This window comes from Oryctolagus cuniculus, chromosome 2, assembly GCF_051225735.1.
Source record: "Oryctolagus cuniculus isolate XC-2025 breed Fujian yellow rabbit chromosome 2, ASM5122573v1, whole genome shotgun sequence".
Taxonomy (NCBI): domain Eukaryota; kingdom Metazoa; phylum Chordata; class Mammalia; order Lagomorpha; family Leporidae; genus Oryctolagus; species Oryctolagus cuniculus.
In genome coordinates, this window is record NC_142868.1 from 151,814,672 (window position 1) to 151,829,966 (window position 15,295).

A 15,295-nucleotide genomic window follows, 5' to 3' on the forward strand; every position below is an offset into this window, starting at 1 on the left:
CAACATACACAAAGGTTCTATGATTTTGTTTGAATCATTGTTCTCTAAAAAATTAAATATTTTCATAAATTTTTGAAGCCCATTTTGTTATCAGTAATTAGCATCAAGGTATAATATTAAGTTTTTACAAAAGAAAAGATGAGAAACACCTCTGTTGTAATAAAAATCCACAAAATGTAAGAAGAAAATCATTCAAGCAAGGTCAAATAAAATTGGAACATACAAAACTCTAAAGATCATAAAATACTTTTTGACTTTTAGTTGAGAGGCAGAGGGACAAAGAGAAAGGGCTCCCATTCACAGGTTCTCTCCTCAGATGCCTTAAGTGGGGACCAAAATCAGGAGCAGTGAATTTAATTCAGATGGTGACAGGCACCCAGCTATTGTGAGCTATCACCTTGCTGCCTCCCGGCATGCGCATTAGCAGGAAGCTGAAGTCAATAGCCACAGCCTGGTTTCAGTCCCAGGTACTCCGATGTGGGACACAGTGAGTATCTTAATGGCTGGGTCAAATGCCTGCCTCCAAATCAACAAAATATTACTGAAAGTTTCCAAACTGGCAAAATAAAAAGAGTCATTATCTAGTACTTTAAATTACATATTGAAATAAAATTATCAATTTTCATACGGTATTATTTCTAATTTCATGCTCCATAATACAATCATCTTGAAACTCCATCAACCTTGATTAGTGAAATGACGTTTCCAGAAAAGTTAATTTTGAAAGAACAGAGGGAAGAACTAGAGGCGGAAAAAAAAAAAAAAAGTCCACATCTGTGTCCACATCTGAAGTTGTTCTGGAAGATCTGATAACTTGTTAGAAAGCAATCTTTTTTGCAAGGCAGTGGATTTACATCATACATTTTTATCTCTCCAAGGAAATTCTAATTACTGTTTCTAATCATTTCTGATTGATTTGCCTTTTATTCATCCAAGGTATTCTCTGCTCTATGATGAAATGAAGTCTCCAATAAAATTCCAAAAATTTCAGAACAATCTACAAGGTCCAGATGACTGAAAGTTTTCTCATGTCCATTTGGCATTCAGTAAGAGAGTTTTACCAAACATATTCCAAGTAATAATACATCTAGCACTGACTAAAACAAAGAACACAGCAATGACATACTTCAGGCAGATTAATGTCACATAAATGCAGATTTGTCAATATGTTTTGAGGTCAAAGCTGTAATCTAACACCACGAATTTCAGTGAGTCCTCCTCTAAAGCACAGGCCACCAATCACATGGTAGGTTAATGTTTGGGGAATATTTTAGCAGTCAAGTAAATAAATATACATTGTCTTCTGTGTGCAAGTTTATAATTATTTATGTATGCTGTTTACCAATAATATTTATGATTGTATGTATTATTTAATCATTTGTTTATTTATTTGAAAGGCAGATAAAATAGCGACATCTTCCAACCACTGGTTCGCTTCCCAAATACCTACAACAGCCAGGTCCAGGCTAGGCCAAAGCCATGGGTCAGAAATTCAATACAGGTCCCCCACGTAGATGTTAAGGGACCCAAACTAATCGAGTCAACACCTGCTGCCTCCCAGGGTGTGCATTAGCAGGAAGCTGAAATTGGAGGCAAAGCCAAGACTCGAACCCAGGCATTCCAATATGGAATGTGGGCATACCAACTGACATCTTAGCCCCTACACCAGATACCCACCCACCACTGTTACATATTTTTTAAGACAGCATTGGTTAAAAACTCATTTAAACTTATCCTTTCTGTTGGCCTTATGTTGACTCCAAGTCAGCAATGAAAGACAACATAGAATCAAAGAATCTTAGCACTGAAAAGCCTTTTAGAAATTACCTATTCCAAGGATTTGTTTCAATCATGGTAAGTACATTGGAAATCCATATGCATGTGTATCATGAGAATATTTCCATGAACAAAAATAAGAAGTTTATCTATTCAAAAATATTAAATTTTAAGTATCAATATGAAAGCAACCAAAGAAAACAAATAATTTAATTTAATTAATATCATTTTTACAAGAATGCATTAACAAGGCAATCAGTAGTCAGTGATGGATTTTTATCAGTTTCCCAAGAAGACTGGGATTTAACAATGAACACTTTTTATAAAAGGCAGAAGATTATTCTGCCGGTTCTAGTTCCAGCTGGGCTTCTATTCAGCAGTTTCAGAAAAGAATATACCTCTACAAACCAAGGAGACCCCAACGTTGCCTGGTTTTGCTACATGGCCAGAAATTGTATACTGACTCTGTAATTCACGTCTTGGTCTCTAGCATGCCAGAGATACCCACAGTGGGTCCCTGTTGCACATAATTAGACTATACCTCAGTGAACCGCCCTTGAACCTGAGCCACACTGAGAGTTTCAGTGGGACACGCTCCAAATGATAGACCCTTAAAGCACAGTATTAAGTGCAAGGTTATCAACATGTGTGAGTCCCTTCTGAAATGGTAACTTTTCCCCCACCAAACCTTCAAGTGTTTAACACCTCAGATTCCCCTAAGCCCAGAGCTATTTAACAAGATGGATTCATTGCTGTCTCCAACTGCATTCTGCTCAATCTATGCGCCCTGTTTGAGTCTCCATTGTTAATTCCATTAAAGAAATCACCCGTGCTTCTTTTTATCTCTGCCACCCTATATTCATTCAGCTGGTGGTGGGCAGGGAGGAATGCAGTTCTTTTTTTTTTTTTTAATTTTATTTATTTATATGGCAGGCAGAGTTACAGAGAGTAAGAGAGAAAGAGACAAAGGTCTTTCTTCCATTGGTTCACTCCCCAAGTAGCCACAACAGCTGGAGCTGCACCAATCGGAAGCCAGGAGCCAGGTGCTTCCTCCTGACCTCCTATTGTGGGTGCAGGGGCTCAAGAACTTGGGCCATCCTCCACTGCCCTCGCAGGCCATAGCAGAGAGCTGGACTGGAAGAGGAGCAACTGGGGCTAGATCTGGCGCCCATATGGGATGCCAGCGCCGCAGGCAGAGGATTAACCTAGTGCGCCATGGCACCGGCCCCAATGCAGTTCTTAGAGCAGAGGTTCTGACATTGGACTGCTTGCTTTTGAGCCTCTGTTTTCCTGCTCACTAGCTATGTACCCGGGGCAAGGAAGTTAACCACTCCATGCTTCGGTCTCTTCTTTAGCAAAATAGGGATAGTTAACAGTGCTGTTCAGCTAGTGCTCATAAACTGGTTCCCTCGGTTTCTGACACGTAAGTGTCCTTACTACTTATCAGTAAGGGAATACAAATGTATTATGTTTTAATTTTGGAATTTCAGGTTCCTCAGAGCCATTTATTCAAAAAAGGCCTTCATCTCTGATGTTGCTTATGTTGGTGCTACACATTTCCAATATCCAGGCACCAACTGCAGCACGTGAAGAGAATTTTTAAACTTAATAATCTATCTTATCACACAATGAATCTGATTTACTAAGCTCATAGCAAAGACCAATATGGGTTAGGCCACCATGACCAGTAACAATAACAGTAGCTATAGGCAAGGAACAGTACTAAGGGGCTTGTATGCTTTTCTTTCTTTAGTACTCATAAAAACTTCTACAGGAACAAATCATCATTGCCCCCTCATTTTTCATACCAGGAAACTGAGGGCCAAAGAGGTTAAGTAACACTCCTAGATTCACAAAGTCTACAAGTAGCACCCTTAAAACTGAAACCCAAGCTCTCTGTATCCAAGCCTCAGGTTCTATTGCCCTCTTATTGGAAGTGTATTAGGGTGTGTCTGCCATTCCTGGACCAATCACTGTGGTTACAGGATTTGACGTTATGATATACAAGGCTTGGGTACATGCTCACCCAATCAAGCAGAGGAAAAATAACCTCCATGCAAATCATGGGCACTGGAAATGTCGTAATTCAAAACATGCTGTCTGGATTCAAGGATAGGTAAGAATAAGACAGGCAAAGAGCCCAAATGAAATAAGGGCTTAAGGGTGCCTCAATTTCTGCCCTGCCTTGTAGCTCGCAAAGTCATGGCTAAAGCCAAGAAGTCTTGACTTTAGAATGGGCTGGCTTACAATCAGAGGAGCATGGAACAGTGTTCATTGTGACCCCAGTCTTACCAGCACACAGAACCCAGGTAAACCACTACAGAAGGCAGTAATTCTGCCACAATACCAGGCCTAATAGCCTTGACATTCTTATGCTGGCATGAGGCCATTTCCCCATAACTCTCTTTTAGAACCTTTTTAGGCAATTTCCCTTTGTATATTTCCTGGCTTTCAAAGGAAAACCAGGATATTTGTACTAGAAGAAGACAGAGTAGATGAAGAACAGGCAAAAGCAATGTGATAACTGCAGGAAGTACAATGTGATGGCAATAGGCAAGTACAATACAGTAACTCTAGATAAATGTTGTTGCCCTGGCTAACACATGTGCAGAAAGACTCAAGCAAGTTTGGTGACTACAGTGGTCACCCAGCTAGAGCATGGTCAAGTCCAGGAATGAAATTCTGGCTACTTGTCCCATTTGCTTTCCACTATAACTTCCCACTACACAAACCTTTAGGTTTGCCTTGGACAGAGAGGTTTCCCAGGACACATACCATTCAGTGCAAAAACTGGAGAAGTCCTGGGTGTTAATCCTCATGTAACTGTTCCATCTTTACCTCTTCTATCTGAATTCATTTTCTCACAGATTTCACTTTTCCACACATACCAGTGGATTTGCTTACTCAGGTTTTAACCAAAGGACTTATTGGTTCTATGACTCAATTATTTTATTATTATGATTTAAGAGGCAGAGAGATGGAAACAGAGAAAGAGAGAGAGGAGAGAGAGAGAGAGAGATCCCATCCCCCCGATTCACTACCCAAATGCCTGCAATGGCTGGGGCTGGCCTTCACAGGTCAGGAGCTGGGAACTCAATCCAGGTCTCTCATGTAGGTGGCAAGAATCCAGCTACTTCAGCCATCACTTACTGTCTCCAAAGGACTACATTAGCAGGATACTGGAATCAGGAGCAGAGTTGGGACTTGAACCCAAGTACTCTAATGAGTCTTAATCAACATCTTAACTGAAGGCCAAATACCTACTTCCTGTGGCTCAATAAATTAAAGGTCAGGTGGGATCTTGACATTTTGAATTATTTTCAATAATTTTAAAAGGTAAATATTAAAGAAAAATTAATCCTATAAACTTTTCTTTGTGATACTTATAATGTAATATCTGGCAGCTGGGGAGCAAAGATCTCCCTTAAAAACCTGTTCACCAGTCAATTTTCAAATCACATTAAGAGAAGCTAAAATTGCCTTCTTGAGGCAGTCCCTGTTAAAGGGAGAAGGCACATCTTAAATCTGTGAAAATCTCTCTCTCACACACACACACACACACACACAGATGGTATACTCAGAAGCTGATCCTAGCAGAAATGGTTTATTAGTTGGCTCACCCAGGAGTAGAAAGGCTGAGTTGCTATCTCTTATAAGAAACACTCAAGGCTTGACAGTTTGAAGTGCATGGCTCAGGCTCAACACATCACAAGAGGCAGAATTTCCAAGGTAAGCAGCTTTCTTGGGCTAGGAAGGGACTAAACGCCTGCCTCAAACTAGCCTGAGCCATAAGAAGATATATTATCCAAAACTGGAGGTGCAGAGGTAGTACAAGATCTATGTCTGGCTGACTTAAAAAGTTCTAAAGGGCCACAATACAGCTTCAGTGGTTGCTAGACACTTTTGTCTTCAAGGGTTCTCTCTATGATAAAAATTTATAGTTTATGATGTATTAGTATAAAGACAAATACAATCCAGGCAGGATTTTTTCCTCTGATTTTAAAATTAATTTAAAACATCATGGAGGACCACTCAAAGTATCCTGGACTCTAGAATGAGTGGACATCCACATTCTTCCCATTTGTTGGCCACATACAGCATGGCTCACCTATGGCCTGGGGACGGCTTACTTCTGAGCTGTACCATGACTGCCAGTGGCAGCTGGAGCAGCACACTCAATTTTTTCCCATTCCTCGTCAGCCTGCAGTCTTTCCCCTATTGTAGAAAAGAAACTCATCCTTTTCATTCTGATTAGTCCCACTTGGGGCAGTGGCCTACCTGTGAAGCAACAGCCTTAGAATGGCATTGCCAATTGAGTCACATTTAGACTAGTCAAAATAGGAAGGTTGCCTTAGGGTGGAGGAATGATCAATTACACCCCCAAAGCATACCTTCTAATTTCTAAAAGCAGTCATTCACATGTGTAAGATGAGTTTCTCACTCGGTCTTCGCAGGGACTTTAAGAACTGGAGTCTATTACCCTTCCCGTTTTACAGACACAGGAATTGAGATGTGGCGAGCAGAAATGATCTGTGCAAGATGGATTTCTTAAACAGGACAGAAAAAAAGGACAAAGTATAAAGTAAAAATGTAACAAAGTAAAAATGTAACAAACTGAACCTCATCAAAATTTTTAAATGCTCTCAAAATGTAGTACAAACAACCTGAAAAGGCAAAGACTAGGAGAAAAAAATATATATATATATATATATCTGACAAAGTATTTGCAGGAACACTCTTTTTAAAATTTCTTATAGGTAATAAAACAAAAAAAGAAATGAATAAAAGTTTTGACTCTATCCTTCATAAAAAGGAAGACATTGGTGGATAATAAGCATATGAAAAAAGATTAGTATCACTAGACATCAGAGAAATGTAAAATAAAACCACAATGAGATACCATTTACAACCCCTAGAATGGCTAACATTATACCAGTAAATGACTGACAACAGCAAATGGTGGCAAATATATTGGGCAAAGGGAATTCTTACATATTGCTGGTGTGAATGTAAAATAGTAACCTCACTTTGGATAACAGTTTGGCACTTTCTTATAAAATTAAATGTACGCCTACTGGCTTGACTTAGCAATTCCACTCCTAAGCATTTACCCAAAAGAAAACACATGTTTACATCAATATTTCTTTTTTTTTTTTTTTTTTTTTTTTTTTTTGACAGGGAGAGTGGACAGTGAGAGAGAGAGACAGAGAGAAAGGTCTTCCTTTGACATTGGCTCACCCTCTAATGGCCGCCGCGGCCGGGGCACTGCGGCCGGCACACCGCGCTGATCCAATGGCAGGAGCCAGGTACTTATCCTGGTTTCCCATGGGGTGCAGGGCCCAAGCACTTGGGCCATCCTCCACTGCACTCCCTGGCCACAGCAGAGAGCTGGCCTGGAAGAGGGGCAACCGGGACAGAATCTGGCGCCCCAACCAGGACTAGAACCCGGTGTGCTGGCGCCGCAAGGTGGAGGATTAGCCTAGTGAGCTGCGGCACCGGCCGTTTACATCAATATTTCTATGTGAATGCCCATAACACCTTTATTCACAAATAATACTGATATTTATCAACAGGTGAACAGATAAATCAGGATATATCCACACAATGGATTACTACAGAGCAATAAATAGGAATGAACTTCTGATACACTTAACAATGATTCATCCCAAAAACACAGGGGGTGAAGGAACCCAGACCTAAGAGTGCATACGCTATGTTTCCTTGCACCTGCACTTCTGCTGACAAAAGGCTACAAGGGAACAAGGGTATAAGCAGCAGTCAGGTTAAGAAGCTGTTGCAACAACAAATGGTGACAAATGGTGGTGCCTTACAGCAGGTTACAAAGATGATGATAAGTAGTCCTGTTCTGGATTATATCTTGAAGGTGGAGTCAATAGAATTTTCTGAAAGATGAATATAGGACATGTGAGGATAAAATAAATAAAGGATCAGTCCATGGTCCTGAGCAAGTGGAACAATGAAGTTGCTATGAACTGAGGTGGAGAAGCAGGTGGGTGGCGTGAGTTGAGGGAGAGAATGGGAACAGCAGACCTGTTCCTAAGAAATGTCCAGTTGCTGGCACTGTAGCACAGTAGGTTAATCCTCCACCTGCGGCACCAGCATACCATATGGGTGCCGGTTCAAGTCCCAGCTGCTCCACTTCCGATCCAGCTCTCTGTTATGGCCTGGGAAAGCAGTAGAAGATGGTCCAAGTCCTTGGGCCCCTGTACTCATATGGGAGACCAGGAAGCAGCTCCTGGTTCCTGGCTTCAGATTGACACAGCTCCGTCAGTTGCCATTTGGGGAGTGAACCAGCAAAAGTAAGACCTCTCTCTCTGTCTCTCACTCTCACTGTTTGTAACTCCACCTCTCAAATAAATAAATAAAATCTTAAAAAAAAAAAAAGTCTAGATGATGTCCAAATGAAGATAACAAGTCAGGAGGCGATGTACAGGGAGAGATCCAGACTGGAGACAGCATTTTGAGAGTTTTTACCTCATTTTTCTAGAGAACGGACTGGAGAGATAGAGTTCAAATGAAATAGAAGAAAAGATCTGGAAAGATTTTTTTTTCTGTACCAAAAGCAAAGATCCTTTTAAAAAAGACAAAAGTTTGGAGGTCATTAATGATGATGCTAGAATTTTATGCAAATATCATCATTGCAATTAGAATAATGCAGTACACTCTAGTGAGGTTCAGAGAAGGTCACGGAGCTCCTCTGACCTTGTCCAGTATTGGGTAGCTCACTTCCAAACTGGCAAGGGTTAGGAAATCCCCCAGATCTGCCAGAAATGAGGAGAGCAGCTTCCACCCGACTCTCCTGTAGCCTCTACCACTGTCCCATCTGTGCTCAGTTACCTCTGCCTATTTCTTAATTCCTTCAATGCATATGTCCTCTCATTCATGAAATTGTACAGGGAGGTTAAAAGATCATAGAAAATGGACTATTTTTTAAGATAGCCATACTTCCCTCCCTCCCTCCTCAGAAAATGGAATTTGAAAATGCTTATTTGGGTGCAACATAATTTGAAATCCACGCATAGTTTTTATCATGCTACACATTTCCATAACTTTTTGAAGTACCCTTGTCATTGGCTGTTCAGTTCTCAGAAGACTCAGCTGCATTGGAAACAAACTATTACTCTAACTTTCCAGTGGGAGTTTCAGGGATAAGGGCGATCTGTGCGGTGTGAGTTAATGAAGTCAGAAAAAATCTGTAATTTTTTTTCTTCTGCAGATTCGTGAAATTATACCATTATTGTGAAAGGTAAAAGAGAAATGCCCAAATTCGAATGAGCAGTACTGGAGACTCTGGCAAGTGAACCAGTGGAGAAAAGAAAAGATGTAAGTGACAAAAGGGACACAGAAAAGAGAAATATCAGAGACCAAAATCCCTACCTCACAATTTGGTTAGTGTGAATTGTACTTGGCCAGTTCCCAATACCTTGCACATTATAGGTCACAAACATTTGTTGAATGAATGAATGGGTGTTCATTTTTCTCTTTCTGAAAAGTAAACACCACCTCAAAATAATCCGAAAGACAAGGCGACAGTACTAGTTCCATGAATGGGCTTCATTTACTCTCCTAGGATTCACTTACCAGCAAAAAGAAAATATTAAGCAACTTCTAGGGACCCTCATAGCTCTCTAGAAGTTTGCCCTCCCTGGGACTCCATAAATGTCCCTGGAGGCTGGAAGCATCCCCAAGGTGCCCTGTGTCGCCTGGGGTCCGGAGGCGTGTGGCGAGCGAGCGAGGCGCTGGCAAGGGCCGGGCAGGCCAGGGCGGCGCCGAGGCCCCTGGCGCAGGGGGCGCGGACCCAGCAGCACGGCTCGCTCTTGACTCAGCGCTCGCACCTCCCTCCGCTAGCTCCTCCGCCCCCCTTTGCCCTCCCCCTTTCCCTCCCTTTCTCCTCCTCCTCCTCCTCCTCCTGCAGCTGCAGCCGCTGCCAGACCTCGCCAGTTCAGACCCACGGGGCTGCCCTCCCCTGCGCACTCCCCTCGCTGCCCGGGCCCGGAGCGCAGCGCGGCCGCGCAGGTAGGAGCCCCCGACGCGGGGGTCGCCCCGAGAGCGCCCAGTGCCCGCGGGGCCGCGCGCCTGAGAGTGAGTTGGGGTAACCTGAGGGGTGCAGAGCCCCCTGCCCACCCCCAACGAACACTGCCCCGGGGCTGCGCAGAGTCCCCCTGGCAGAGAGGGCGGTGGAGGTACGCGGCTCGGAATGCGATCTGTCAGCAGGAGCCAGTCCTTGGCTGACAGAAGTTGGGATGGGCAGAAGAGTGCGCGCCGACTACCAGCCGGCAGGGATTTGCCCCGAAACGTGGTTTGGAAGGTTCCAGGGAACCTCTGTGCGAGATCACCGCCGCACCTGGATTCCACAGGAGCTGCTTAGAAGCTGCGGCGCCGAGTGGCCGAGGCACTGCCGCCTGGTCGCTGGCTGCTCAGAAAGAGACCTTATTTCCCTGTGGGCGCCAAGCCGGCCGCCCCGGGACTGGTGCTTCGGGCTGCGATGCGCTCGTGGGCCCAGGCCACGGGCAGCCCCGGTCCCTGAATGTAGCACGTTAGGGACCGAAGGACAATTAAGACGCAAAGCCATCAGACTCCCCGGGCATCTCTTCCACACGACCCGACCCGGGGCTTTCGAACAAAGCTGTGCGTGGAGAAGGGAGTGGGAATCCCACTTTGAGAGATTGTGCGGGGGGAGGGGGAGAGGGTATGCGAGAAGTAGCTCAGAGGGATGTGAGAAGCAGCACTAGCATTCTTCCAGAACCAGGAGGAGATTGTTTAGGTACGTGTCTTTAATAATAATAATAATAATAGACTAAGACTTTGAGGCCAAGATAATGCTGACTGGTTGGCAGGAATTTTGCTGACTTCGCGAGTAACTTCACTCGCTGAAGGTGTGCATATAGGGAAAGCTTTAACCTTCCAGGGAGATCTGCCCTACTTCTAGCCCTGAAAAAATATATATATATACATATATATATATATATATATATATACTGGCGCTTTGAGATTGATTACCGTATTTTTCCCTCTTCATCCTCGTCTTTCTGGAGCCCGCTGGGTAGGTGCAGTATAAAATCACGCTAAATAGCCTTTGAATATACTTGGAGATTTCAAAAAACTCATGGGAAAATGCAACTCAAAGATGTTTATTTTTGGTGCAAAAAAAAAAAAATTGAAGCCCATGCAGTTTTTCCGGAATGCACCTTTTCCATGCATCGTTTGAAGATTCCTCATACGCGGCTGGAGAAAAGTACAATGCAATTCTGCAGCCACGTTAGGGTGCTTGCGCCTCATTTCGGTGGTTGTGGGGAAGGTTGAAGAGGGGGAAGGGAGATGAGAAGGCAGATTGGAAGTTGGGTCTGGTGAAGCCTCAGCCTCTCCTGGCCCCAGAACTTACACTCTCTGGTAAAGTTTTGTTTCCCCTGCAGCTGGTACTAAACATGTTTGTCCTGTTTTCGTTAAGATTCACAATGTTGAAAGCCTTTTTCTTAACTATGCTGACTCTGGTGCTGGTCAAGTCACAGGACACAGAAGAAACCATCACTTACACGGTAAGGGGTGATGGAATTTGAGATAAGTGCGGTTCTGTGGGCTTATGTGACACAGTAAGGCTTCAGCCATCCCCACCAATGCATGTGGAATGTACAGTGTGGAGGGTAATAAAATAAACAACACTTCGCCATAGTTCACATTTAAGATTTGTCATAAATTGCTACTGGTCCTTTCCAAAGTTCATTAGGACCACCACCTGAAGCGAGGACCAAAATGTACTGATTTGTGTGAGGCCAGAAAAGGGATCTCTTCTAAAACTAGGACCAAAGTAAGCTGTACATATCTAACTTACTCAATAATTTAACAGGTATAAGGAATCCAAAAACCTGGATTCCTGCTTATTCATACATGCAGATAAAAAGCTATACACTCAAGTTAAATAAGAATGTTAGATATGAAAGCACTGCACAATGTTTGTGCTTGTGACATATATTGACTTGTAAGTGATCTTCACTGCATTTATAAAGGCTATTATATATATATATTTATAGTGTAACTCATATACCCTTCAAATACAATTTGTGTGTTACCAGGGTGCAGGATTTGCTAAAATGGCTTTAAAATGCTGTTTGTGCAACTCAGTTTTGCATATTCTAATTAGCATCTCTGATGTTTCCAACTAATATTTAATTAACTGCGTGAACACAGTTAATGTTTAATAAAACATTGAACATATCATCTGGCCCCTTCCACTCCCAGGAATAGATACAGAAAGAACAGAACAAGGCACACTTGCCTCACTTATGAGTTTGTTTGCACCTCTGCTTTGTGTTTTCTTGTCTTTAATCAGTGCTGTGAAGCAAATGCCATTTGTCCTGGATTCGAGTATGAAAAACACATTTTTCTATTTGCTCCCAATTTAAAATTAAGTAATCCTGCTCAAAAGAATGTGAAAAATTTTGAAAATAAAACTCTTAAAAGTGAGCTAATGTCAATTACTGATAATAAACACTAGGTACCATGTTATCCCTAGAATGTTAGCATTCATTTGGTAAATGTTCCTTGCCGTTGTTCAGATCAACTATAAATAAAATAGTTTAATATAAATATTTTGTTAACTTGATGATAAATTCAGTTACTTCCCCTGCTGAAGATAAATAAAGCAAGAAAAATGGATGCATGTGCTGTTTATCTTCAAATGAAAATGTTTTGTTATTCCAACTAAACTTAATACCATCTCAGGGAGTTAAAATTAAAGTCACTACTCACTTTTATAGTCATCAAATGAGATTTTATTGCTTTTACAGTTGCTCATCGTATACCCCCTTCCTTTTGCTAATTACCTAAATCGTATTTATTTTTAGCAGAGGAAGTTCCCTGTGGATTAAACACTACAGGGTTTGTTATTATTGTCATGAACCCTTTAGCGCTAAGATTAGGTCTATCCTCTTTTGAATTGCCTATGTTAAGTAATTCATGGTTAAAGGACAAGAAGTCACCATTTTTGAGTACCCCGCTGTGGAGACACTGTCTCCTTTCATCCTTGCGGCAAAGTATGAGGTAAGTAGCATCATCTTCCTTGTGCTGATAGTAGATCTGAAGATCAGAGAGTGTCTAACTTGCTGAAGGCTACATAGCCAGTAAGTGGTGAAGCTAAATTTGGTCTAGGCTTGTTTAATAGTAGACCCATATTAAATGCACTGGAACTAAATACCTACAACAAACCACAAGCCTTCTCTAGTTACCATACATATGGTTCAAGTGAACTGGCATTTTTTGCCTGGTTTGAAAGATACTTTTCCAAAGGATGGAATGGTAGTCACAAGATAGTTTCACTTCCCCTTCCATATTGACAATAGGGTCCATTTAACTACTTTACTTGACAAATATGTGTGTAAGCAACTTCCATCACTATCAAAAGAATTTTAGCTTTGTTTCCCAAGACAACTCAGCCTGCAGGGAGTTTACTCTGTGAAAAAAGACACTGTTGAAAACTACAGAGTTGCTAAACAAGTGTAAATAAGACTATTTAACTATATAAATTGCTAAAGTGGAAAAGCAAGGAGGTGACTGGTGTTGGTGCTGGCACACTGGGGAAGATAGGACTCTATGCTAGTTCTTAAGGGAATTTATGACCTCATATCGATAAGGAAGGGCCAAAGAGGCACCCGAGTCAGGTGAAGTGGCCCAAGAAAGCAAGAAAGATTGTCATGGAGGCCGTGTGGATGTAGAGATGCCAAGCCTTGCCCACTCAGGAGGCCAGGAAGGCTTGTACCAGTATAATAGATGTAGAAATTGACACAAGTCAGCAAATCTTAAAGGACAATGGGGGGGGGGGGCAGGACTGGAATTAAGGTTGTAATCCTAGGTGGTAAGAAGGATGGTTGTACCTTGGACAGTGTTGGGGAAACTGAAGAGAATTAGTCTGGGGGTAGCTGTGACTTCAGTATTCACCCTGAGAAGTTTTAAATAGCTGTAAAGTATCTAAGTTGATATCTGCAGCCATTCTGCTATTTACACCATCTACTTACCAAGCATCTGGCATGTGCCTAAGAAACTCTCAGTCCTGTTTAAAAGAATGCATTCACTTGTTGGCCTTGTTGGCTCACTCCTTCCCAAAGCATCATCCTCACTGTAACTTTATCTAATGAGCATCCGATCAAATTGTTTCCTAAGCTTAAAAATTCTTCAGGAGCTACTTATCACTGACAGCAGAGCTTCTCAAGATGTGGCCCGTAGACAGCCTGTATAGGAATCACATGGATGCTCATAAGGAATTCTGATTTCAGACCCCAACCCACACCTACAGAATCAGATCCTCTTGTGAGCCCACAGATATGCATGTGTAATAAGCATACTGGGTGGTCCTTAGGCATAAAGTTGAAGATTCACCCATCTGCAAAGTAGGATCCAGTTGTCCTCTATGCCACCAGAGAGGCTTCCCAGACTCAGTCCTGCCTACCTCTCTAACCTCTTCCCCACCTAGGACTACTTGGAGCTCCTTCCCTCTTGAACACTGTATGCATTTGCTCATAATGGCACCTCTTCCTAGAATTCCAGCATCTCCCTAGAAAATTCCTACTGTTCCTGTAAGACCCAATCCACTTATTACCTCCTCTGCTCTGTCACACCCACCGTACAGTCCCAGGCGGAGCCCCCTCACTCCTTCCCCACACACTCTTGTGTCACTCCACCTGACAGCTTGCTCCAACTTGTCGACCTATCTGTCTGCTATTCTGCCCTGTGAACTTCTTCAGAAGAGGGCCAAAATCATCACCACCTTTGCCATTCCCAGAGCCTAGGACAATGCCTGGTGTGAGAAGGTGCCTGATGGATGGTTTGTGCAGTGAGTAAACTAGTGAGGACCCATAGGAACTGAAGCTAGGAGGCAGAGCAGGGTGTGAAAGGCAGGTGGGAAAGATAAGCAAAGTCAGATGTCTGAATGGCTTAGTAGTTAAGGACTGAAAAAAAAAGGAACTTGGCTGAATTCCTTATAGTAAAATTTGTAATGTGGAAAAGTGGAACAAATTACATTTTTTAGAAGAGCAGTTAGAAAGATTGGAAAAGATCAGTCTGAAGACAGAAAGACTACAATTCTATCAGGATGGTGATGAGCAACTGGACCAAACCCAAGAGAAGAGTTTAGGCAACTGATGATAAAGAAAGGACCCCTGGAGCTGCCCAATGCACAGACTTGTCCTTAAAAAAAACTTCAAGCCAGAGAAATGTTAACCTGCCCTCCTATCATATATTTGGACTCTAGCACAAGGATAGTTTGTATAAGAATGAAGTTTTAGAGGGACTGCTCAGGGAGTAGACCCACCAATAACTGTCCTGACCCCAACTTTGTTGTTTTCTTCACAGCAATGTACTGACGGATACGAGTGGGACCCTGTAAGACAGCAATGCAAAGGTAAGCCAGCTTCAGAAACTTCCCCTTTGAACTTAGCTTTCTGTCTCCTTCTCATGTGTCCCTGCACTGTTTGTCTTATTCCAGAAAGGCATGAGCATTTATTTACAT

The 15,295-nt window shown here is 42.5% G+C and overlaps 2 protein-coding genes across 4 annotated transcripts in view; one reads left to right on the forward strand and one right to left on the reverse strand.

Annotated features, from left to right (window-relative positions):
- LOC149128100 (uncharacterized) overlaps positions 1 to 15,295 on the reverse strand; it is a 401,020-nt gene that overhangs the window by 75,888 nt on the left and 309,837 nt on the right. The gene's annotated exons all lie outside the window — the stretch shown is intronic.
- The window catches only part of EFEMP1 (EGF-like fibulin extracellular matrix protein 1), a 66,332-nt gene continuing 60,611 nt past the window's right edge, over positions 9,575 to 15,295 (forward strand). The window contains exons 1-3 of one of the 2 annotated variants that reach the window (XM_002709858.6): positions 9,575 to 9,813; positions 11,246 to 11,333; positions 15,139 to 15,187. In XM_002709858.6, the coding sequence (XP_002709904.1) occupies positions 11,253 to 11,333; positions 15,139 to 15,187 (130 nt within the window). In that variant the 5' untranslated portion in view covers positions 9,575 to 9,813; positions 11,246 to 11,252. Of the gene's footprint in view, positions 9,880 to 11,245; positions 11,334 to 15,138; positions 15,188 to 15,295 lie in introns of both variants that reach the window. The other variant, XM_008254384.5, reaches the window with a different exon arrangement.